The sequence below is a fragment of the Babesia microti genome, chromosome I, assembly GCF_000691945.2.
Source record: "Babesia microti strain RI chromosome I, complete genome".
Taxonomy (NCBI): Eukaryota; Apicomplexa; class Aconoidasida; order Piroplasmida; family Babesiidae; genus Babesia; species Babesia microti.
The window spans coordinates 684523-708931 of NC_027205.1; the positions used below are offsets into that span (position 1 = coordinate 684523).

Genomic DNA, 24409 nt, shown 5'->3' on the forward strand with positions numbered 1-24409 from the left:
GACAGTATAGCACAACAATCAGTCCAATGATAGGGGGGGGCGATTCTTCTGAGGTTGACCTTCTCAATATAAAAAATATACCCCCAAATGTCATTAGGGAAGATAGTCAAATAGAATTTTTCGACATCAAATATGTCACAACTGAATGTCTATGTACTGATGATTCAGCACTTGAGTGTAAGTGAGATACTATACATAGATTTCTATGGCAGTCCATTTTACAGCAGATATAGAGATAAAGCGTTAAATGAATTGATTAGAGCTGGTACAATGGTAGATGCGTAGGTATAGAATTTATTCAGTCTGCAAAGTGGATACATTTTCAGTGTTTCCTGGTCCAACATATCCCTTATTGCGAATGATGCACCGTTGGATCCAAATTGTAAAATAGCATATTATTCCGTCAATGCCATATTTCATATAACTTTATTTAGCAGATATTCAGTGCCTACAGGTCTAATCACCAACCCTATTCGCCTTTATTGCATTCTAGGCGGTAGGATTTACAGTTGCCCTTCCAAGGGTTCTGTACTTAGACATTTGGTATATGAATCGGTACTGGAGTTGGACAAAATGTACAGTCGCATTAGTGACATGTCAGAATGGAGCTTTACTAGCGGTTATCAGTGGATTCCGAGAGTTGTTAAATACAATGAATTGGCTGTTAAGCTCTGTAAATATTACGGCTATCAGAAATTTGACAATAATCTCCAAAATACTGAAGATAAAAAAGTAGTTCTTGTGTATAATAGGCCAGAAAGCAATGCTGGTGTAAGGATAGCTCAGGAAGAACTTCTATACTTGAGTAAACAACAACAGGGGAGTTAATTGTACATTGATAACAATATTTCGTAGATTTGTGCAGTAAATAATTTGCAAATAACTGCAAAATTTACCGGAAAATTCATTTATGAATTATAAATTGCATTTTTGTCTAGTTATCTTACAAATTACCCTAAAATGCTATTAAAGTGAATTGAATTGATCCAATATAATTTATAACTATTATTGCATGTTATTAGCTTTATAAATTATTTATTTCGATGAATTAGGCGTTTTAAAATTTAGATAATTGAAAATTTAACTACTGAATTTAATTTAATTAATTTTGTTATAGTTACAATAATTAATAATAGTGATTCTATTATATATTTGCATATTAGAATATATTATTCAGAAATTGGTTGCTTATTATTAATAATTTTTAGATTATATAACGAAATAATTTTAAAATATTACAATAATCACTACAAATGTAACGTCCGAAATCTATTGACGTTGTCCCTTCACAATAGCCTCAAGTGTCTGATTATGACGCAACAACGTAGGACTAATAGATTGTATAGAGTTAAGTAGCTGTGCCTGAGTCAAATCCCATGCTATTGCATATAAAGACCGGAGCGAGTGAAACTAAATGAACGCTTTCTTACGATAGAATCAGAAAGGACTTTGATTTGAAAATTGTCAACGACTGTTCTTTCCAAACTCCCCTCGGAAGCTTCTATTTGGCACGCTTCTAGTATGGAAAAGAGGGAAGTTATTGCACGCTTGCTGTGAAATTCCATTGCATTATGCATACCAACTTTGTCACCCATCACTATAAACTATTGTGTGGATTAATGACACGCTGACTAGAGTAAAGGATTAGGAATGTCTAATCCTTATATTATATCTATCTTGTCTAATTCGGATTAATTTCTGCGAATTTATAATCAATTTGGTAAATACAATTGTTAAAATCGTGCTAATTATGTTAATTTGTTCAAGTGTTACAAAATTTTAGATAACAGTATTTGTGAAATCCTTGAGTTAGAATATTAAGTGTATGATGGTAAATTAGATTAAATTATGCATCAAACGCCTATTTCTAGCTAAACATTCAGAAATATACTGCGAGATCCTCGTATATTTATAACATACTAAATACTTAAGAATTGATTACAAATAAGTTTTTTTGATTGCCAAACGATTATGACTAATTATAAATTATATGATTATATAAAATCATTAGATTTATTAACTTAAAATATCCATTATATACTATTTAAATTAAAAAAACTTATATACCATTTGAAACTATCATCATGTGTACAGTACCGTTAAGAATATGCAATAATTAACCGTAAATTGCATAAACGTTATACACCAATGTGATATAATTAAGTGAAAATTAGTTCGCTTGACAGTGAATAAGTACCAATCTAATTATATAATATTGGCATCTAACCGAAATTATGGATGTATCTTAGGCAATAATATCAATGCACATATATTGTAGTAATTTTCACCTGCAAACAATCCATTTCAAATGGGTCTACACATATAAATAGCTCTAAATCCATCATTAAATAGTGACAAATCATGTATGAGCGGCGCCCAAACCTTGAGATTATAGTAATTATTGTATCACCACCCATCATCTTTAAACTCCTGAAAACCATAATTACTTCCCCACTTATCTTCATAATGTTTCTTCTGGTTACTACCGGAATTATTTTGCTTTGTTTTGAATCCCTTCTTGTTGTCCCTGCCATTGCCGTGTGAGTAGTTCACCACCAGTGATTGGAACCAGGCAGGTATTTCCTGGTTTGCCTCCTCCAACAAAGCTAATAAATCCTTCAAGATAGTGCGGTTGTTTTCGTTGACAAAAGATGTGGCTAGACCAAAATTACCTGCCCTTCCAGTCCTTCCAATTCTGTGAACGTAATCGTCTATGTTGCTAGGTAGATCACAGTTTATGACATGAGTAATATTTGATATATCAAGTCCCCTAGCAGCAACATCTGTTGCCACTAATATTGGCCTTTTCCCTGTCTTAAATAATCTAAGGGCCTCTTCTCTATCCTGCTGAGATCTATCTCCGTGTATACTAACTGCCAAAAAATTCTCGTTTAACAAATATGCCTCTATCATATCGGCCCTGCGCTTAGTTTCAACGAATATCAATACTAAACCATTAGAATTTTCATTTAGTAACTTAACTAGATATTTAGCTTTCTGATCCTGCCCAGCATATTGTACCCTTTGTCTGATAAATTCATTGGTAGACCCTACCCGCCCTACTGTCAAATAGATGTAATCTCGCAAGAAATCCTTGGCTAAAATTTGAATTTCCCTAGGAAAAGTGGCGCTAAACATCACAGTTTGTCTACCTTCCATAGATGTAGGCATGCCATTATCTTCCACAATTGCCCTTATTTGGGGAGAAAACCCCATATCCAACATCCTATCAGCCTCATCCAGCACTAAATACTTCACAGAAGTAAAATTGACCTTTCGGCGTTCTACTAGATCAGTCAATCTGCCTGGAGTTGCCACACATACATCACAACCCTTTTCCAAATCAAAAAGTTGGGCTCTAACCTCGCTGCCTCCATATAACACAACAGTGCGAATACCCGTTCCAAAATTAAATTTCCTAGCCTCATTATATATTTGAATGGCCAACTCACGCGTAGGGGAGAGCACCAAACATACAGGGAATGTGCATCTGGTTCTGGATTGCACTGGTGGTGGTGGGCCTTCATACAACATGGATGTCATAATGGGTAGCAAAAATGCTGCAGTTTTACCAGAACCTGTTTGCGCACAGGCCATAAGATCTCTACGAGCCCTTATAGCCGCAATCGAATGTTTTTGAATGGGAGTGGGAGTGGTGTAATTGACCTTAATAATATTTTTAAGGAGCAATTCATGTATAGTGTCCACAGAAAAACGTTCAATTGGGTGTATATTATTCGCATCCCTTCCAGTCATTTCTACAGGGATATTTTCGTAGGAATCAAAGTTTATCCCAGTTTGAATACGAGTTTTTACATTGCCAAAAATCTCATCTTCATTTTCCCGGTAGTACCTTCTACCATCTCTAGTAGCCCAAGAAGTGGCTCCTCCACCCTTCGTAAAATTTCTCCTTTTGTCATGTTTATGTTCGTTACTACTCAAATCTGCCCAACGAGAAAAAGATGAATCGGGTTGTTTAGGCGATTCCTCCATTTCCCCAATAATTTTGGGCTCATTTGCATTGTTGCGGTTTCTTCTACTGGGAGGCACATATACCATCTTTATGGATTTGTTCGTATCCGATCTGTCCATATTCTTACTTTATTGCCTTCTCGTATTATTTATACGATGCCCCACGACATTCACCTAATCATACTCACCGACATATCTGCGGCTTTTTGCCTGACCAATTCCTCTCTCTCATTTTCAATCTATCCATATTATACTACTATTATCTGGATGCAAGTTATTCACACCAATATACCGATTACCATGCTTAGCAATGACTGCATATTTCCTCTATCAAGCAATCAGCCTAATACAGCACTAGTCAGGAAAAGTTTAATCACTTTACCTATGTAACTAAATGTCAAAATACCTAATCTTCCTATATTTAGCTAATTCACTGAACTATTTAGGGGTTTATCACTCATTGCCATATCACACCTCATTAACATATATATTACTATTTATGAATTTTTATGATTTTGTTTTCAATTTTTTTAGTTGTATTAGCGGTCTGGTTACACTGTGTTATAGCCGAATCTGCAATAAAAACACCATCGCACAATCGACCGACGACCACAATTTCCCATGTGTAGGGCGCTTTTAAAATATTAAACACATTGGACAACACTATATGACCAACTAGCTAGCCGGCAAGCAGATACTATTGAAAAATGTATTTTAGATAAATACCGGACGTGCACATTGTTAAGGCTATTGTGTTAGTTGTTATGACAGAAATTTTGATTAAAACAAAGGATGTGTACCATATAAAGTGATTGGGATATACATTAGAGAGAGAAGGGGGTGTTATTGAACTTAGCAGTTAGCTCTTAGATTCAATTAGTGCAATAATATACTAAGTAGACATCTTTGATGGGGCCTAGAATCAAGATACCACAACCAAAATTCCCAGTATGTTGACCACGGGAAACTTGTTATATTTATATATACTCTATCAGATAAATTGAGTGTTTGCGTCGCATCATGAACATATTAAATTTTTTCTTCAAAAAAACTCAGTAAGCTTCCCGTTATAAAGACCCATAGAGAGATGGATAGTTTGGATCAACAGAGAGCAAGAAATGAACGTAAATAATAATTTTGTAAAGACATCAAAATATACTGTGTACAACTTTTTTTTTAAATCCATCTTAATGCGTTTAAAACAGCCTCTATCCCTCTATTTCCTCGCAATAGCAATCCTACAAATTACGCCATCAGTAACTATTTAAATCATTCAGATTTCAGCGACCCGTGGAATTCCAACAGTAATGTTACCCTTGTTTATAGTAATAGCAATTGACTCTATAAAAGACGCCTATGAAGATTGGCAAAGGCACACATCAGATCGTGCTGAGAACAACAGGAAAGTCTACTGGGTGCCTAAACTCTACATCCCCCCTCTAAAAAATCAAAATTTATCCGAAAATGAACTAGGTCTAGGAGTAACCATAAATTTAACATAGCTTATAAAGGAAATAAGTGAAGGAACACTAAACTCACTTAATCTAGAGTGGAAACTATCTTCTAAGATCGAAGTGGGTGATATTATTTTGTTGAGAAATAGAGAAGAAATCCCTGCTGATGTAGTATTATTAACCTCAAGCGGATTAAATGGTATATCATATGTTGAAACGTTATGCCTTGATGGCGAAACAAATTTGAAGCGCAAAGAAGCGGTGCAAATCACTCAAAATTACCTTAAAAATGACCTTATAAATGTGCTTGAGCGGATTAAGAACTGTGAAGCCTCCATTTTATGCAATGTACCTGATACCGATCTCGACAAATTCAAGGGCACATTAACTATGTTTAAGTTGGGCGCTGAAGTTAATTTTCCCGAAGCGCGTAAAGATTATACAATTAACATCAATAACATTGTTATGAGAGGCTGTATTTTACGTAATACTGTATGGGCACTGGGCGTTGTTGTGTATACTGGCCATGACACCAAGATTTACATGAATATGTCCCCACCCAGAACCAAGACTTCCAACCTTGATATATTGGTCAACCATATAATTTTGGTTATATTTATCATTCAATTCATCTGTTGCATACTTTCGGCGCTAGTAAACCTTTATTACTACATGAATTATGGAAGTATCGGCCGTGTATATTTATCGCCTTTCTACAAAGATGTAACCGAAGTACGGGTAGTATGTACATCATTCTTCACCTGGATTTCAATTACCTGTAACGTCATACCTATATCAGCAGTGGTTACAATGAATTTAGTGCGTTTTATCCAGGGGTATTTTATATCTGTGGATAAGAGTATGTACTCCGCTGAGTATAACTCACACACAATACCGAGGAATACAAGCGTGAATGAATTACTTGGCCAAGTAAGGATTTAAACTTTTTTGATTGTGTGATAATATGTCAAATGGTTTATCACAACAATATTATCAAAGCAAATCATCTAGGTGCAAATATGTTTTTCCGACAAAACTGGCACTCTAACTTGCAACAAGATGAACTTTCGTAAGTTTTCCATCGAGGGTGTTTCATATGGCAAGGGGTTGACCGATATTAAGCGCAGTTACTTAATCAAAAACGGAATTCCAGTACCCGGTGCAATTAGTAAGTAACAAAATGTTATTATATTAATTCTTTGTATTATAATACTTAATATATATCATAAATATTACATTGATTTATACCAATTGGCACTAAATATTTTGCGATTTTATTGTGTGTTTGAGTTGAATTTTCCATTGTCTATGACAATTGCGCGTCATATATGATACTGTTTTGGTGTTGCACACAAGACATTTATTATTTATTGTATTTTAATGTATATCATGTTAATATTAAAATATTTATCTATAAATACAATACAAAATCTAAATAACACATTCAATTGCAAATAATATTAGCGTATGTGTTTTTTTGCGATTGTAAATTAAAAGGCAATTTCAGATAAATACAAATAATAATTAAATATCTTTCAAATTGGTTAATATGTCAATGCACCATCGACAGTGTTGGGAAATTTTCATTCAAATACTTTCTACGTTAACATAGGTGGTAAATTTATCATTACTAACAATTATGTAAACTTGGTAGATGATCATATAATGGATGATTTGCACAATCCTTCCTCACCCAGGCATGTGCCCCTAGTTGAATTATGTCTACACTTTACTGTTAATAACGGCATTTCCACTGAGTATAACGACGAAGGCGTGTGTATTTACAGTTCTGCTTCTCCAGATGAATCCACTTTTGCATACGCTGCCAAGTCACTTGGCATAATTTTAGTGGAGAAGAACAGTATTTTTTCCATCGTTGATGTGTTGGGCAGACAAATCAAATTGAAAATTATTGTGAATATGGAATTTAACAACTATAGGAAGAGGAGTTCGGTTATTTGTGCCATCCCCAAGAATAACTCTGTAGATATAGATTATAACAAACCCATTTTGGAATTTATTGATGATTGTCGTATCGTCCTGTTCACCAAGGGAGCGGATAGTGTTATGCTGAATCTTGTAAAGAAGCGTAGTGTTGATGACAACACAATAAAGTACCTAAAAATGTATGCAGATGATGGGCTGCGTTCTATTTGTTTTGCCAAGAAAGAGTTGAATAAAGACGAATTCTTGGAGTGGTATAAAATATACCAGCAGGCAGAAATAGATGTTGAAAATCGTTACGATAGGTGTACGAAATTGATTGATGATTTGGAATGTGATATGAGATTCCAGGGTGTTACAGGAGTTGAGGATAAGTTGCAAGATGGGGTGGCTGATTCAATTGAATATATGACTAAAGCGGGAATAAAAACTTGGATGATTACGGGAGATAATTTGGAAGCGGCAATCAACATAGGTCTAGCTACAAATTTTATCTATTCAAATTCAGAAAAAATTGATCTGACCTCTATAAGAATTGAAAATGAAGTCAATCAAACTGGTAAGAATGCGGCATATTTGTACAAAAAGGTAATAGATGACTACATAACCAGCCTATCTTTACCAAACCATAATAATATTCACCGTTGTCTCTTGATAGATGGGGGTACTGTCAATTTCATATGCAAAAATATGTCTGAAGATAATTGTTTTATTAAACTCTGTATGATGACAGACACAGCGATTTGCGCCAGGATGACTCCGTCCAACAAGGGAGACATGGTGTCAATAATTGGCAAAGAACACAAAATGATTACTCTTGCCATAGGTGATGGCGCTAACGATTGTAATATGATACAGAGAGCTGATGTTGGTGTGGGCATTAAGGGCAACGAAGGAGCTCAAGCCTTTAACGTTTCCGACTATGGAATTGCCCAGTTCAAGTTCATAGTTCCATTGTTGCTTTTCCACGGAAGATTAACTTATCGCCGCATGTCTAAGCTTGTAATGTACATGTTTTACAAGAATATACTTTTGACGGTGCCTATTTGGTTATATGGTTTCCTGTCCATGTTCTCAGGGCAGCTCTTATACAATGACATGTTACAGCAATTGTTTAATATATTCTTTACTGCAATCCCATCAATTATATTTGGATCAATCGAGCAAGATGTGGATAGGAATGTTACGTTTAAATATCCGCAGTTGTACAAATTGGGGCACATAAACTTTTACATGAACATGCGGGCGTTTTTGACTTGGATTTTGAACGCAATTTACCAATCATTTATCATAATAAGTAAGCATTAACATGATATTTTTTAAATTGTTAATAATCCACAATTATTAATACATTATTTACATGCATACACACACTTTAACTTGAACAATGAATTGATAGCCTTGCGCCTATAGCATATTATATTTTGTGTTATGTTTCTACAAATACATTTTTTCAATTTTACTAATTTAGGTATGGCTTATTTAACCTTCGGTACCTTTAATGTGGGTTCGAGTAACGGCGAGAACTATTCATTATGGGAAATAGGTTATGCCGTTTTTACTGTAGTTTTTATTGTAGCAAACGTTAAGTTGTTATTGGAAACATATTATTTGAATGCGTTGACCTTCGTTGGATTGTTTCTTAGGTAAGTAGGGCGTAAATGTAAATATATTGATTTTTATCATTTACATTTGTCACGTGTATACACAGATTTCTTGTACTTGTTTATTTATTTTTAATTACCATATTTCTCATACAGTGTTTTTGGTTTTGTATACGTCAGTTTATCGTTCAACTTAAGCCCAAACTTAGGGCTATCGATGCGTTGCGTTGTGTCGAAGAGTAATAATGACATACGTTTTTGGCTCTTTTGCTTCGTAGCCACTATGGCATGCATCTATCGTGACTATGTGTGGAAAGTTTACTTGCACACTTATAGGTCCCACATCTACCAATCCATTCAGAAGGTGGAATATTGTTAACATTCTGACAATATCTTTTTATTATGGCCCGCAACAGACTCGATTTTGTTAACTAGAAATAGGGGCTGGGCAGACTATACATTATATACACAGATTAATTAATGCACTAAATGCATACCAGAAAAGGCGGCTGGTAGGCTGATTTATTGTACATGTCAAATTATCACTAGGCAAGTTATGTGTTGTTATGTTATTATGCACAGAGATAGTCATGGTTGAGTGCTTATGTTAAAACTAAAAGTCAAAATACAAGTTTTACGATATAACAATGAGTCGGATCCATTCAGTGGTGTGTATATCACCCTTAAGTCATCTGACTGCAGCAAGTGGTGTTATAATTTTCGTTCTAACTTCAGCAGCCTTTCATTGAAGGTCGCCATTGTTTGTATAAAAAATGGCATAACAAAGCTGTACAGGTCAAAACTGTCACTTGTCTGCTTGTTAAATATGAGTTCTAGCACCAGGGTTGGGTCAATGAGGTTGTAGCAGATACAATAACAGGCAATAAACTCTGCATGTAAAGACTTGGTAACAAAGTACCCAAGCAAATGATGCACAATGGCAGAATCTGTCTGAGCAGCAGCAAAAAGTGCTTGTTTGTAATTTCCTGTTTCTAGGGATACTTGCAAACACTGCTTATAGCTCTTGTTTATGTAGTAGATTGTGGCTGCCACACGTTTCATTTCCACCATTTGATGGGTCTTAATTCTCACTAGCACAGAATTTTGGTCGAATGAATCAAATAAACTGATAGACCTTTCCAAACTTTGGTAATCGCAATTGTCAATGTACAAATCATTGAGTGCATTGTTTACGCTTGATATATTCAGCCGCTGTATCTTTTCCAAATGATCTTTGATTAGCCAAATCAAGTTGTGTTTCTTAGCCTGTATTACCAGTCGCGTCTGATCCAATTTATCTTCTACAAGTTGCAACAAATCCATTACTAAATTGGGGAAATTTTCTAGATAAAAAGTTACCACATCTTGTAACATTACTGGAGATAATTCAGGAGCACAGGCGAGGATTAATTTATGATCCCATGCTAGGCCAAAGTGATCAATCATGATCCTAGCTGATTTGTCATAGTTGTACAGTATGTGAATGTATATATACGCCGCTTCCTTGTACATATGATACTTTTCGCAAATTGCCACAAGTTTATCTCCGTATAATTTATTTTTGTACTTTTCTATAAAGTCAAAAACTATTTCTGGGGTATATTTCACGAGATAAATTGATAAAAGGGTAGCGATGTTATCCTTCTCAGGGGTGGCAGTGGCTGGTAGGTTTGCATTGATGTCAGTTGCCTCCTCTTCAGTATAACCAACGTATTCAGCCTACATAAGTATATTATACTGAAAAATATTTTTTTTTGTAAAAAATATTCCAACACAACACAACTGTGCCTTACCAATTTGTGCATCAACTGCTTGTAAAACCCCAATTCTTCATATTTGTCCGCCAATTTCCCCAATAAATCTGGGTGTTCAACTAACTCCTTAATGAGTCTTGATGCGTCATCTATGCAATTATTTTCAAGGCAGGCCACAGCGACTTCCAGTTTAATGTGTGGCCTAGATGACAAAACACATACAATGTAGACAATATACAGGCATCCACCGCTTCCTTGTATTCGCCCAATTTTACATGGCAGAGCGCCAAATTGTGATGATTCATCGCAGCAGTGTATAGTATCTTTGCCGTAGATGGATTATGGGGAAATATGGCATCGCCAACGGAGTTGAGGTTTGCGTTGTTTTTACCTAATTGATCTGTACTACAAGAATGAATTTCAACGAGGTATGGAAGAATCACGAAATTCATTTGAATACATATATACATGTAATTGTATGTATTAGTAAATGGAATGATTATATGATATATATATATATAACTGCTTTGCAACAATTATGATAAACTCTAGAAACATAACCAGTACAATCGATCCTTAATTCTCAATTTCAATATAAACTACCATTACCCCTCATTTAAATCATGTTTTAATTTTAGGCTCAAGTAAACCTATCGTCATACCAATAATTCCAAAATCTGCAATTCATAAACATTTTTATATATTTGATTTAACCTCCGTGAGTGTGATATATCTATGACTTTTGCCAGTTTTACGAGTTAATTTGTTGCAAATCCAAATATTATTATTAATAATAAATTATTTTTAATCATAATTATAGTTATCAAAAATATTATTACAACATATATGCTTTTGTAATCAGGGTAGGTTAAAATAATTTCTTCGACGCAATAATTCTCGTTTAAGGTATAATATGATCAATTAGATAATAAAATAGATGGAAAATATAATTGACGTACCTTGAATGAAGGATTTTAGCGAGTCAATATCTCCGGAAAAAGCATAAGCGTAGGCCAAGTCCGTATCTCTGGAAAGAGACAAATATGACCTAAGCTTTCCTCCATCATTTTCGCCCTGGGTCAAATACCTAATCAAATTGACATAGTCATTCTTTTCCTTGCAAGCATCCACGATTGCCGAATAATACGAAGGGTCGCCAGACTTTGAAAAGTAATCAACAGCCAACGTGAGGTCGATAGGTAAAAATGACTGTGCAACACAGCCATATATCAATCTATCGTCCACCTGATCTGCCAATTTTGCCGCTCCATCGAGATCTCCCTTGTCCAATAACACCCTTACCGCTTCTGCCATATTGCCAGACCTTATATAAAGATTTAGGGCATGATCTACTTCATCCAATTCCAAAGCCAATTTAGCCACCTGATTAACATCGCAATTAGTACAAACATCGATATAGGTTTCCAATTTATCTGATTTCTCCCTGAGTGCAGTTACTAGCAAAAGATTCTGTAAGTTTCTGTTATCAGAAAAGTTCGATTTTGACAGTATCAGTCTGTCCAAAAGGGTTATCAAATGATAATTCATCTTGGCATCCATCAAGGCTTTAATTGCAATTGACACTTGTTGTGAATTTTTACACTCAGGCAGTACGTTAGATGTCAACTCTGAAATGAAACTGTCAGAGTCTTCATGGCTAAGCACTAGTGACCATAATTGTAAATCCTGTGCCTCTAAAACGTGCTTAGAAAGTGTTTCATATAGCTCTTTTTCATAGGCCAATTCCACTAAATGTGATTGCTTAGATGCGTCCCCCTTGTAGGCTATAAATGCCAGCTCGGGGTGTGAGTGTCGGCAATAACAAGCAACCTCCTCTCGATCGTAGTTTGTATATGTACTGAGATAATGTTCAGCTGTCCCTTTTTTGATAGAAATTTTAGCCAGTAAAGTAAAGGTGTTTATATACCGCGGGCTAGTGGCCTTTAGTCCCTCTAGCTTTGATGTTAAAATTTTGTACATCACCTCCGGCACTAGTTCACTTTGTGATAATTCAGTACAAACAGCCTCAATTTGATCATCATTTAGCGTCTTAAGTAATTCTAACAATCTATCCTCATCGAGTGTTATTGTGCTATCTGTTAGCAAGGATTTAACAATTTTAGGCGCTGCGTCTCGATTCATTCTTGAAAGATATACTTGCATAAACCTTGGATCACAGTCTACCAGTAAACTGGCCAATTCGCCATAGTATGAAAAGCGATCTGCCATGTAAATGAATGCCCTAGGATCCCTCTTAAACTCTTCCTTTCCCTACATGAATGCCATACTACCTTAAAAAATGTTTTGACCTTATCTGGGTTGATTGAATTGCTGGTCTTACATACCAATTCAACCTGTGTCAAATCACCCACACTTGTAGCAGAGGCAATCAATTTAAAGTGCAGTTCTGATTCGCGAAGCACTTCTATTGGCGGGTTTTGGGTGAATTTTGAACCGGGCAATTGAATATATTTCTTTAGCAACACATACAAATTCTCCTGAGATCCATAATCCTCAATTGACATACACAGTCTATACAATTCAGATATTCCAATTGTGGGCCTTTCAATAGAATTTATCACATCAGAAGAAGGTAATATTTTGTTCTTAAGCACGAATTCTACTAGTAATATTGAATCATCTATTGACATGCTTGATATCATCTCCCTAAGTACTTGTGGTTTCAACAACCCAGGATTGTTTAGAAGTAAAGACTCCACCTTCTCAATTGAATTGTAACATTGTAGTGCTATTGATGGCATACCTACGCTTTCAGCCAAAGGACCTATTACTGATTTATCAAAGTGCGTGAATATTGATAAGTTGAATATGTGTTCGGCGATCTTGGGGGCACGTTTCAAATTTTCAACTAGTAAAAATGTTTGCAAATGACCATGTATTGGATCATTATCCTTCAGTAAATCCAATAGAAATGTTGTTACTTCTTGCAATCTACCACAATTAACTAGTAAAGTAAATGGGGCTTCAGTAATATTTTTACCGTTAAAACACCCTTTAGAATGCAACATTTGTAAAAATTCTACAAGTTTATCAGGGCAACTAGCAGATATTGCTGATAAAATATCGCTCAACGGCATTCCGCCCTTGAAAGTAAGCTCACCATTATGAAAGCCACACTCTTCATACTGTACCATCGATATCAGTGTACGTAAGTCCCCAATCTCAATCAAAGTGTTTATGGCTGATTCATATGATTTGCTAGAAACATATACTGTCATCGCTAGTTTTGGGTCTATACCTTTTATCATATCACCAAGACTTTTAGATGGCGTGAGATTATTGGCATTAAACAGTCTTTCAATCACATCAATCTTCTTTTGTGATACTATAGGCTTTATCAGCTCCAAACTCTCAAATTCATCCAATCTACCATGTTCCAGTAAAACTGTAAAATATTGAAGTATTGGCTGCGTCTCTCCTGGTGCAGATTTTGCTTGTTTAAACATTTGTATTGTGTCCCTTGAGCGCAATGATGGAGTGGAGGCAGCTACAATAGCTGCGCGTTTAAATTCCCCTCTTTGAAACAATTCAAAAAATATATTCTTCATATCCGATTCATCGCCCGGTAACCCGTAGATACGCATTAGTGCCGTTGATATTTCGAAGAAATGGTCGTTAGATAATCTGCCTGAGGCACTGGCGGTGCTAGGCTTCCTTAGATACTGAACCAATTCCCTCCCATCCACCTTTACCTCAATTATATGGCCACTCTTATTCACCATTGTACATCCTGATGAATGGCCATCAACTTTACCATTAGCATCGGTTGAACCATCATTTTTAACAATGGCAAAGATGGTATCCATGCTAACTCTAACACTCATAATCCTATCTAGGTACATCGTATCATGTAAGAAAAAGTAACCACTACGAGTAACAATTGCCAGCATTCCTATCTTTTCAAGGATAACTATTGACACAGGGAAATCACTGGGATCTGAAATTTGTTCAAACTCAGAAGTCACTAACTGATATTATGGCTTACATTTAAGTGACTGAGAAAAAATATCCATAACGTGTAACTTTGGCGTCGATCCTGATTTTTTTTCAACAAATGATAGCACAGGAATTATTTCTCCCGTTTTGGACTTGATATTACCAAAAACTCCAGCGTGACCTTGTAGTATTTGGTGCTGTTTGCGTACTGTTGAATATAGCATCATATGTCCATCCATTGTTTTGCCCTGGTCCTACATTAGCTAATAATAATTAAAACAATTAATCAAGAAAAGAATCACGAAATTCATTTGAATACATATATACATGTAATTGTATGTATTAGTAAATGGAATGATTATATGATATATATATATATAACTGCTTTGCAACAATTATGATAAACTCTAGAAACATAACCAGTACAATCGATCCTTAATTCTCAATTTCAATATAAACTACCATTACCCCTCATTTAAATCATGTTTTAATTTTAGGCTCAAGTAAACCTATCGTCATACCAATAATTCCAAAATCTGCAATTCATAAACATTTTTATATATTTGATTTAACCTCCGTGAGTGTGATATATCTATGACTTTTGCCAGTTTTACGAGTTAATTTGTTGCAAATCCAAATATTATTATTAATAATAAATTATTTTTAATCATAATTATAGTTATCAAAAATATTATTACAACATATATGCTTTTGTAATCAGGGTAGGTTAAAATAATTTCTTCGATGCAATAATTCTCGTTTAAGGTATAATATGACCGATGTATGTGTTTGTTTAGAATTTATCTCTTATTATAAACGTTTACAAATTTGGTGGGAAATATGCATTAACAACACATTAAATATATTCAAACTCATCCACTTGTGTAATAACTTACTTCCGTGGAAATAGAAGATAGCAGACACCATTGTCTAGTGGGATCAGATTGATAGTTGATAATCTGTACATTATCATCCTTCAATTTGCCAAGCCTTTCGAAAATTTTTTCAGGTGGAACTTGTGAAGCCCTCTGAGGATTAACCCGCCAATGATAAACTGAATACTCTGTTACAATTGCGATTTCATCTTCCGACAACCACTTCCAAAATACTACAAATTCGTCAAATTTGTGATCTGCTAGCATAATCTTAAATTCCAAATTAAAAACTTGTACATAATGGCCTGTAACACCTTCAGCATGCCCTAAATCATAACAGTGATATTACCCTTGATACATATTGTAAAGTGTGTAGGATTTAGGATGGCAGATTCTCCTTTCATATGTTTCCTAGTAACATTACATTCCTTTAGATCCACAATTGCTAGCAATTGAGTACCATCTGGGGAAATGTCTTTCAAACAAACGTGGCGGCAGCTTTCCATTGTGAGAACATTGAATCGGAAGAAACTGGGATTTAGACCTAGCTCCTTTAACTAATTCACAAGTGTTTCTTACGTTTACAATGGTTTTATAACTGATGACTGCCATTTTCCCACTACTAAACGAAAAGTACAAGGTTAGTGATTAGTGATCACGTAATGTAGTGTTTCAATATATGGGCTTATAATTTTCCACCATACATGTGTATCAATTATAGTATCATGCCGTGTAAATAAGTGTAATTTAGAGTGAAAAAACACTGAAAATACTATGATTTTGGAATCAATATTGGAGGAATATGAGGATACGCTAAATGACTTCCAGGAAGATGCATTGGCCCAGTATGCCTGGGAGCAGGGTAATCACGAATTAAATCAGATTTGGAGCGTACCTGGGAAAAACTAATAGAAAATGATGGGGAATTAAAATTTAGCCAATCTACAAAAGCACGAAAAAATATAGATAGACCAATTGATAGCGGAGTCAGTGATGGCAATAATATAATCGTAAAACGGGGAATCATTAGGTAATATTTTTGGTTATATAGAAACATATTGATCCTGTTTGATTTGAGCGATAGGATGAGGGACATAGATTTCAAGCCAAACAGACTGCATACAGCTGTAGCACAGACTTCAAAATTCATAAGGGAACTCTTTTATCAGTGCCCTATTTCTCAGGTGGGAATTGTTGCTATGAAAAACAAATTGGCAAAGTTAATCTCTCCATTTGGCTCAAATACTGATGAACAGATTAGTAGGCTTAATGATTTGTTATCTGATGGACCAGAGGGGGATATCTCACTTCAGAATGCATTAGAAGTTAGTATATTGTTTAAATGTTTTTTTAAAAATTATTAAATTTAAAACGGAATCGTTCACATTAAAAACTAATGTAGATGTCAATATCTTTACTGGATGATGTGCCTCAGTATACGACAAGAGAGATTCTAATAGTCTTTGGCTCCATTAAAACTTGCGATCCTGGAAATATATTCGCAACCATTAAAAGATTAAAAAAGCATCATATTACAGTAGATGCAATATCTTTATCGTCAGAGTTATACATACTCAAGGTATTAACATACAATTACATAGCACATATGCACTGAAACGAATGGGTCCCATTCAGTGGCAATTGATACCCATGATTTGACATCCTTGTTTAATATTTATACTAATCCTCCCAGATGGTAAGCAAAGAAATGACTTAGGCAAGATGGAATGCTGCCTATACTGGTGAAAGTTGGATTCCCCTCTCTCACCAAGTCAAACACAGCTTCCCTTTGTGTGTGCCACGGGAAATTAGTATTTACAAGTTACACTTGTCCCCAATGCAGTGCTATAACTTGTAACATCCCTTCTAGGTGCAAGTGTTGCCAAATTTACCTCGTTTCCCCTGCAGATGTTTGTCGTGGGTTTCATCATTTATGTGCACCTCCCGAATTCACGAACGTCCCAGCAGATATACTGGGGGGGTGTGACACCTGTGCTTCTTGCAGCGTTGAACTTAAGAATAGTGTTATGTACAGCGGTGAAGATAGAGCTAAGCAATGCCCCGGGTGTATGAAGATTTTTTGCAGGTAAGCCGAGATTGATGTAGAATTTGTGACGAATTCATACATGGTACGCTACATCAGTGTCCATTTTGTATTAAGTTGATCAAACCAGTCGTCTAAATGAATTTTAATGATCAAATTATGACACATTGTCACAAATTACAATTATAATAATTGTAAAATTATGTAAATTTGTGGTCACTGATCAACAAATTGATTAATTTAAATGTTAATAATACAAGCGATTGTTAACGAAGTATGACGATGAGGGTTGTTAAATAGTGAGAATACTAGTTTCAAAACCAGGAATTGAGACCTCTATACAGCTTCTTAATCTCTGATTTTAACTCATCAACCTGTTCCTGGGCTATCCTAATGCGTTCCTGTTCAGCGTGCGTTAGAGGTTTCTTTACAGACTTGTGTTGTGATATTTGTTTTTCCAGTGCAAGCATTTCAGTTTGTAGTTCTAGAATGTTCTGCTTAACCTCAGCTTCCTCGACCATTTTACTCTTCTTAACTGTTAACAATTTATCACAAATATCACTAACTGTAGCCGAAATGTATGGATTGGAAAGGGTAAATTGGATGTTTTCTGGGGTTGTAGTCAATTTATTAATCTCTTCTAACTTTTCGCAAATGCTGATTTCTAAGTCATCAGCTTTTTTGCGATCTGTGCCTCGTATTTTTAAGATGAGAGACTCAAAAGCCTCGCCAAACGTTTGTAATGTACAACCATGAAGCAATTTCTCTGTCTAAATGATTATTGTTTATACAGGAGTGCCCGATTGTTTATCTGCGATAAATTTATTTAAATGATCATTATCAAGCTCAAACTAAATAAATGGGCACATACTTGATTCCATAGTTTGGTTAGATCGGAATATGTAACTCCATTTTCCTTATCCAAATCGAGTTGGATGAAGTAGATTGATATATTATGACACAATTTTTCACTTAGAGACAACTAATTGTTTTGATTATTTACCATAAAAAACGAATCCGGTGTTTTTTTATATTTAAATTCTCCATATCGAATCTTATAGTGGAGTCTAGTGAAATATTTGGCAGATCGCGTGATGTTGAAATCTAAGTTAGACAAAATTCACCATTTTTGTAGAAAACATAAGAGCTATAAATTGTAGTTGACACAAGTGTTACTGTACTTGCGAATTTGACAGTAAATAATAGGTTGCTGATAGATTCCTTATCAATTCTCAGAAACCCAACCACTCTGTTCAGCATTTATGAAACAAATTTTGTTTAATTATTGGAATAATGAGCAACAATTCAATTCACCAACTATATCATCATATACCTACCATACATTATTACAGGGTAACATATATGTGTGTGGTGTGTATAAATACATTTTTTCCTACGCTGATAATACCCTATAAAGCATTATTTTCTCAATTATAATAACTAAATGATGATAAATGGGTAATAGGTCACTGTTTAACATTTACACTTTGCAGCAATGGATTATGATTTGGATTACCACTTATCAGTTTCGGATAGGTTGGACAATCTATACAAAACAAACCTTATATCTCGTTCATTTGCCGCTTTGCTTGGTAATTTGATGGTATAGTATATGATTTATGTAGTATGAACGGAGGAAATGTCTTCTTGAGCAAATATTACAACTTTATCGCAGGAAAAGTTTGCTTAAGCGTGGATTTTCAGCTCTGCGTGAACAAATACAGTGAGAATTAGTCTATATTTAGGATAAGAAAATTCCTTTACACCATCGCAGATCGCCAACTGATCGGTAATTTCCTCTTGCGATGGCATGCACATTTCGAGGGTCGGTCTAATATAAGAAATTTTAAGTGTAATCGTGATCTAAATCTTTTGAAAAAATGTTTCAATCTGCTATACCAGCCTGTCACACTCAAAATCAAGTGGCAAGAAACCGTAAATCCAATAGTTAATACAGATAGGCAAAGTTGAAGCGCTTCTATTCGTATTAAATTACCACTCGTTTATCTCTGAGCTCAGCTACTATAAATGCAAACAAGACACCGTTTTTGTTGCACAATCTCATTACAATAGGTAATCAGTGACATTATACAGTAAAATGCTCAAAAAAGTTTTTAATGCATTTACTATGCACTTTGAATACAATTACCGCATTGATGCGGTTGAGAAAATATTATATAGATGCTTATACCACAATTTCTTTGTTAAGCTGCACAAAATTAACACAATTGTGGACAAGGAAAACACAGACATTACACTTTTCAAAAAAAGGCTAGTGCTTAATGCCTGGAGAAGAGTTGTATTGGAGGAGATTGCAGAAAAGTTTCATAACGTTTACTCAACTCGCATCTTCCTCATCTGTTGGTATGGTAAACCTTACTTAGGTACAATACTGCTAGGAAGATGCACCAGTTAAACGTTAGATATAATAAGTTTACTAGGAAAATAAATTTTAATATAGTTTCTAACGTATTTAATAAGATTCTAAAAGTTATGGAACACAGGAAGAATATAATCTGTTACTTCAACTTCCTAGAAAGCGTGTTCTGGAGAATTCTAATGCAAATCGTCTTTGATAATCTTCGCTTCAATTTACAAATTGAGGAGAGGTTGAAAGTAAGCAACTAAATATGAATGGGAATGTTTCACAAGCTAATAAAAATTTTTGCTTTAATGTGTAGTTAATAATTAATTTGCACATTAAATTATCTACATATTTATGCATACCTTCCACTCATTACTGATTTACCAATAATTTTGTATTGATTTATCAGTGTGATCTGATCTATTTATGTTTACATATTCATGTAATGGATATACATATGTTATGATACCTTGTTGTTATGTATGTATATTTGTGTAATGTAGTTGATGATCAAAACATCTGAGGTGGCCTATGTCTCTTCCCTAAAGAGCAAATCAATGAATTCCATTATCAATTACCTTTCATACTCCAGAAAGAAGAAGAGATTGAAGGAGATAGAGGAAGTTTGGAGTGTAAACAGCCTTAAATCCAAATATTTCTATAAGTGGCAAAGTGAGATAATCGAATCCAATGCTAAACATATATGTATAATACAAGAATTCACTGAGGCAATGTTAATTGGTATTAAGAGAAGATATTTCACTTATTGGTTGAAATTTAGCGTCAAAATGGGCAGTTTGAGATACGTTATTGATGAATTTGCTGCTAGGGATAGGGATATCGTGTTGAGTTATTACTGGAATTTATGGGTTAAAAAATATGCCGCTAACAAACAGAAATTGCTGGAACTATTTATTGAGAACGATATCTTCGATGAATTTAACCGAATTATTGCATTATATCCCCGACAGATTCTGTTACTATTTTCATCAACTTGCGGCGAGGGTATGAAAAATATATCCACAATAGGCACAAAGATTTTGTCTAGGTTGATAGAATCATTGGATTCACCACTTCCAACATATTATGATAGATTTAGTAATTACACTATCACATGCCGATTTCACGACAAACCAAAGTATTGGTGTCTTCTTAAAATTCCCAAATGGAAAAACAAGCTCATTTCATCTAAAGTTAAGTACTTTAAACAAGCATTATATCTATGGAGGTAAAATCGTAATAACACAGGAAATATGTATCTGAAAAATTGGCTGAGAAGAAAAAAACACAAGCTCTGGTGGATTATATCGATAAAAAGAGGAATAAGAGATTAATCTCTTGTACATTTTATGCTTGGGTTGAGTTAATGGCAGCATGTTATGCGAAGAAGAGAGAACAATTTTTAGCTATGGTGGAAAAAATTTGCACTTCAATCGAAAAACCTATAACCAAAGAAATAAGATATTTTATTTATGAGCTAAAAGAGTTTAAATACGTAGAAAATTACCAAAACAATCTGTTGCACGTAGCACTTTCAAGTTTTAGGAAACAAAACATCTTGAAAAGGATAAGCTCAATGGTTAATGAGCGTCACAAGAATTACATGCTAAAGTACTTCTTTTTTGAATGGGGAAATTATGTTTTTGATAGACAAATAAAACTCACTAGTGCAACTCAGAGTATGGAATTGGCAATTAAGCGTAGATTTTTTGGGTATATCAAATTGTCAATCATTGTGCTTGAGGTTACCAAATTACATGATATAAATTCCATGAAATATCACTTAATTATGTGGACTAAAGTAAAATTATCAATAAATTTTGAGAAGAAAGTTTTGAATAATTTCCTTGTGGAAGTTATTAATGCTTGGCGTAATATTGCACATGTGGGAATGACTTTAAAGGGTTTAGAACCACAAATTAATGGTATATATGAATCAAAGTTACTAAACAAATCTTTTCATTGTTGGTTAACCTTTGTTACCATTAGAACCAGATTAATAGCTGCGTCTAGTGAAATTGAGAATAAAAATCGTATAAACTCGCTAAAAATAATCTTTAGTGCATGGTTGTATCGAGCCAATTTGATTAGAAAAATTAACTATTTTGTGATACTAAGGGAGAGGAGATATGCAACTAGCATACAATCTTGTGTATTTCATCACTTAGCTCAATTGCCCAAATTGGCGAAAATAAAGGTAAGAAATTTGTTTAGTAAGATTTACTATAATTTTACACACAATATGTTAAATATATATTAAAATATCACTGAATTAGGCCAGACTAGATGATCGATTACTTAGCTTCACTTATATTAGTTGGAAAAATGCAGTAGATCGTATTAGATTCTACAATCGTATTGAAATGACACTTTATAATAAGGTTAAAGATGAATGTCAGCTATTTATTTTTCAGCTCAAACAATTCAATTCCTGGTATAATGCACTACAGCAGAACGATAAAAATAGTACTGTTTACAGAGCACTTGAGTCACTCGGTAACATTTCCCGGTGGCGAATGGAATTAGGTCTCAGAAGCTTAGAATTAAACGTTAAGATTAGACAGGGCAAAATGATGGTGAATGCTAGGAAGTTATCTTGTTGCTTTAAGGTGTTTTACAACAATTATGTTGTTGAAAGGAATAAACGTGATATGGCACATGCGTTTGAGAACAATATTATGAATAAAGTTCTGGGTCAATATTTGCACGCATGGATAAATGTGTTTAAACATAAAGTATCAATCAGACAAGAGGTGGAACACAGATTTAGGATTGAAGAAGTTGAATTGTTGAGAATCTATTTCAGCAGTTGGAGGAAATATATGGCAGATGGCGAATCAAAGGTTAAGCTGCAAAACGTAATTGTATGGAGTGAGAGGAGAAGGGCTGCGGAAGGATTCAGAAGATTAAGACAATTTACAATGGAGAAAAAATGGCAGACGGTTTGTAGCCACCAGGCCAGTATTTTCAGGGCTATTAGAGACATATCAAGGGTGAGCTTTACTTAATATAGACTAAAATAGCATTTTCTGCGTGGAGAAATGCTATCGTCAACAAAAGTGTCAGAACATACGATTTACCCAAAGATGAGATATTGTAACACTTTCTTACTACAATTAATTTTTTATTAACGTTGGCAATAGACTTTTAGTCTACTGTTGAATTAGTATTGATATTGCAGATCGTTAAATATATATTGAATATTATTATTACAAATTGTTTATTCTAAAATAATTGATGTAAATTTAATTACAAGTATTAATGTGCATATAACAAGCGATATTTTAATTTATAAATAATAACTCAAAGTATAATATTAATAAGTGAATCCCAAATAATTAATATATTTATTTAACTGCTTACAGCTAATTAAGTGAACAAATAACAATATATTTGCAATTGATTGTTTAAAAACAATTACATAAATAATGTTAATTATTTAACTTGTTCGCAATAAAAGATAGTTATTATTTAAATATGCAATCAACTAACATTATTAAAGGACTAAAAATAAACACCTAATGTAGCATTTGCCGAATTAAATATGCCAATTAGCCGCGTTTTATCTGTTTAATTGATAATTATTTTCAACTATCAATTGTAAATATTTTATGTGAAAAGTGGTTTGCTGAGTATATAGTGATCCAATGGAATCTTTAGTGATTTGGAAGTTATATAAACAATAAGCATAAACAAGCTGATGCAAAAATTATCGTATTTCCCCCCGTATGACTCACATAAACAAATAAGAACAGATAATATCATTCTCCAGGCAAGCGATTTTACGTAATATAAACAAAAATAGCCAGATACCAATACGGCAATAGACCCTGTCACCTAAATAATAAATGTAATTACTGTTTTCTTGCCATTCCATTTGGGGCTCGGGATATTTAAGCCTACAATAGCGCCTAATGGATCACAAATAAACACTGGCAAAATGAATTTGATTGGAAATCTAGCAGTAACCCAGAATAAAACAAAGGCATTGTAAGTAATGATACCAACGTCATACTTCTTGCCAAATGTGAAAGGGTATGATAAGGTCAGGAAGATTGAAGTTATAGCAATTATTTGTATAAAGATATAGACCTGTGGATTTATAGGGTAACCCAAATCCGCAATAATCAATCCTGCCCCCAAATGAACAAATTTTCTATATTAAAAATCATTTACCTAGAGTATAATGGGGAGAATATGCGAAGTTCTGCTATCATTAACAATGCCAGAATTATAAACACGTGCCACATTAATGTTGCGCACACAGTATATGGCACTATATTTCTTAGTCATTTTAATATATTATTAATATAATCATATATTTAGCCAATAACCCTTCATCTGAATCGTTTATCTTGGGTATAGAATTATACATTTTTATATTGTAATGCTTACTGCATGTTCGCTATACATTTATACATGTTTAGCCTTTTGTAGATA

The 24409-nt window shown here is 34.3% G+C and overlaps 9 protein-coding genes across 9 annotated transcripts; 4 read left to right on the forward strand and 5 right to left on the reverse strand.

The window, feature by feature from the left end:
• Positions 1-26: 26 nt before the first annotated feature.
• Positions 27-828, forward strand: BMR1_01G01900 (mediator of RNA polymerase II transcription subunit 6, putative; the record flags this gene model as incomplete). Its single annotated transcript, XM_012791993.1, has 3 exons — positions 27-177; positions 200-281; positions 303-828. The coding sequence occupies 3 exons, from the start codon at positions 27-29 to the stop codon at positions 826-828; spliced, it is 759 nt and encodes a 252-aa protein (XP_012647447.1).
• Positions 1270-1595, reverse strand: BMR1_01G01905 (conserved Plasmodium protein, unknown function; the record flags this gene model as incomplete). Its single annotated transcript, XM_021482840.1, has 2 exons — positions 1270-1410; positions 1431-1595. The coding sequence occupies 2 exons, from the start codon at positions 1593-1595 to the stop codon at positions 1270-1272; spliced, it is 306 nt and encodes a 101-aa protein (XP_021337438.1).
• On the reverse strand, positions 2407-4092 carry BMR1_01G01910 (ATP-dependent RNA helicase; the record flags this gene model as incomplete). The annotated part of the gene is made up of 1 exon (XM_012791995.1): positions 2407-4092. The coding sequence occupies one exon, from the start codon at positions 4090-4092 to the stop codon at positions 2407-2409; it is 1686 nt and encodes a 561-aa protein (XP_012647449.1).
• Positions 4993-9353, forward strand: BMR1_01G01915 (DRS2, ATP8A, phospholipid-transporting ATPase; the record flags this gene model as incomplete). Its single annotated transcript, XM_021482841.1, has 8 exons — positions 4993-5027; positions 5048-5228; positions 5250-5453; positions 5475-6356; positions 6438-6594; positions 7039-8667; positions 8842-9016; positions 9131-9353. The coding sequence occupies 8 exons, from the start codon at positions 4993-4995 to the stop codon at positions 9351-9353; spliced, it is 3486 nt and encodes a 1161-aa protein (XP_021337439.1).
• On the reverse strand, positions 9686-16172 carry BMR1_01G01920 (clathrin, heavy polypeptide; the record flags this gene model as incomplete). The annotated part of the gene is made up of 9 exons (XM_021482842.1): positions 9686-10693; positions 10768-10930; positions 10951-11119; positions 11688-12999; positions 13020-14713; positions 14735-14939; positions 15582-15886; positions 15910-16117; positions 16140-16172. The coding sequence occupies 9 exons, from the start codon at positions 16170-16172 to the stop codon at positions 9686-9688; spliced, it is 5097 nt and encodes a 1698-aa protein (XP_021337440.1).
• Positions 16335-17742, forward strand: BMR1_01G01925 (transcription initiation factor TFIIH subunit H2; the record flags this gene model as incomplete). The annotated part of the gene is made up of 7 exons (XM_012791998.1): positions 16335-16422; positions 16443-16590; positions 16612-16885; positions 16963-17139; positions 17162-17256; positions 17278-17646; positions 17667-17742. The coding sequence occupies 7 exons, from the start codon at positions 16335-16337 to the stop codon at positions 17740-17742; spliced, it is 1227 nt and encodes a 408-aa protein (XP_012647452.1).
• BMR1_01G01930 (conserved Plasmodium protein, unknown function) lies at positions 17919-18864 on the reverse strand (the record flags this gene model as incomplete). Its single annotated transcript, XM_012791999.1, has 5 exons — positions 17919-18374; positions 18396-18455; positions 18476-18586; positions 18608-18708; positions 18729-18864. The coding sequence occupies 5 exons, from the start codon at positions 18862-18864 to the stop codon at positions 17919-17921; spliced, it is 864 nt and encodes a 287-aa protein (XP_012647453.1).
• Positions 19100-23069, forward strand: BMR1_01G01931 (hypothetical protein; the record flags this gene model as incomplete). Its single annotated transcript, XM_021482844.1, has 10 exons — positions 19100-19207; positions 19230-19327; positions 19350-19539; positions 19562-19677; positions 19699-19968; positions 19989-20220; positions 20473-21197; positions 21218-22166; positions 22246-22962; positions 22983-23069. The coding sequence occupies 10 exons, from the start codon at positions 19100-19102 to the stop codon at positions 23067-23069; spliced, it is 3492 nt and encodes a 1163-aa protein (XP_021337441.1).
• On the reverse strand, positions 23579-24219 carry BMR1_01G01945 (conserved Plasmodium membrane protein, unknown function; the record flags this gene model as incomplete). Its single annotated transcript, XM_012792002.1, has 3 exons — positions 23579-23806; positions 23828-24125; positions 24146-24219. The coding sequence occupies 3 exons, from the start codon at positions 24217-24219 to the stop codon at positions 23579-23581; spliced, it is 600 nt and encodes a 199-aa protein (XP_012647456.1).
• Positions 24220-24409: the final 190 nt, after the last annotated feature.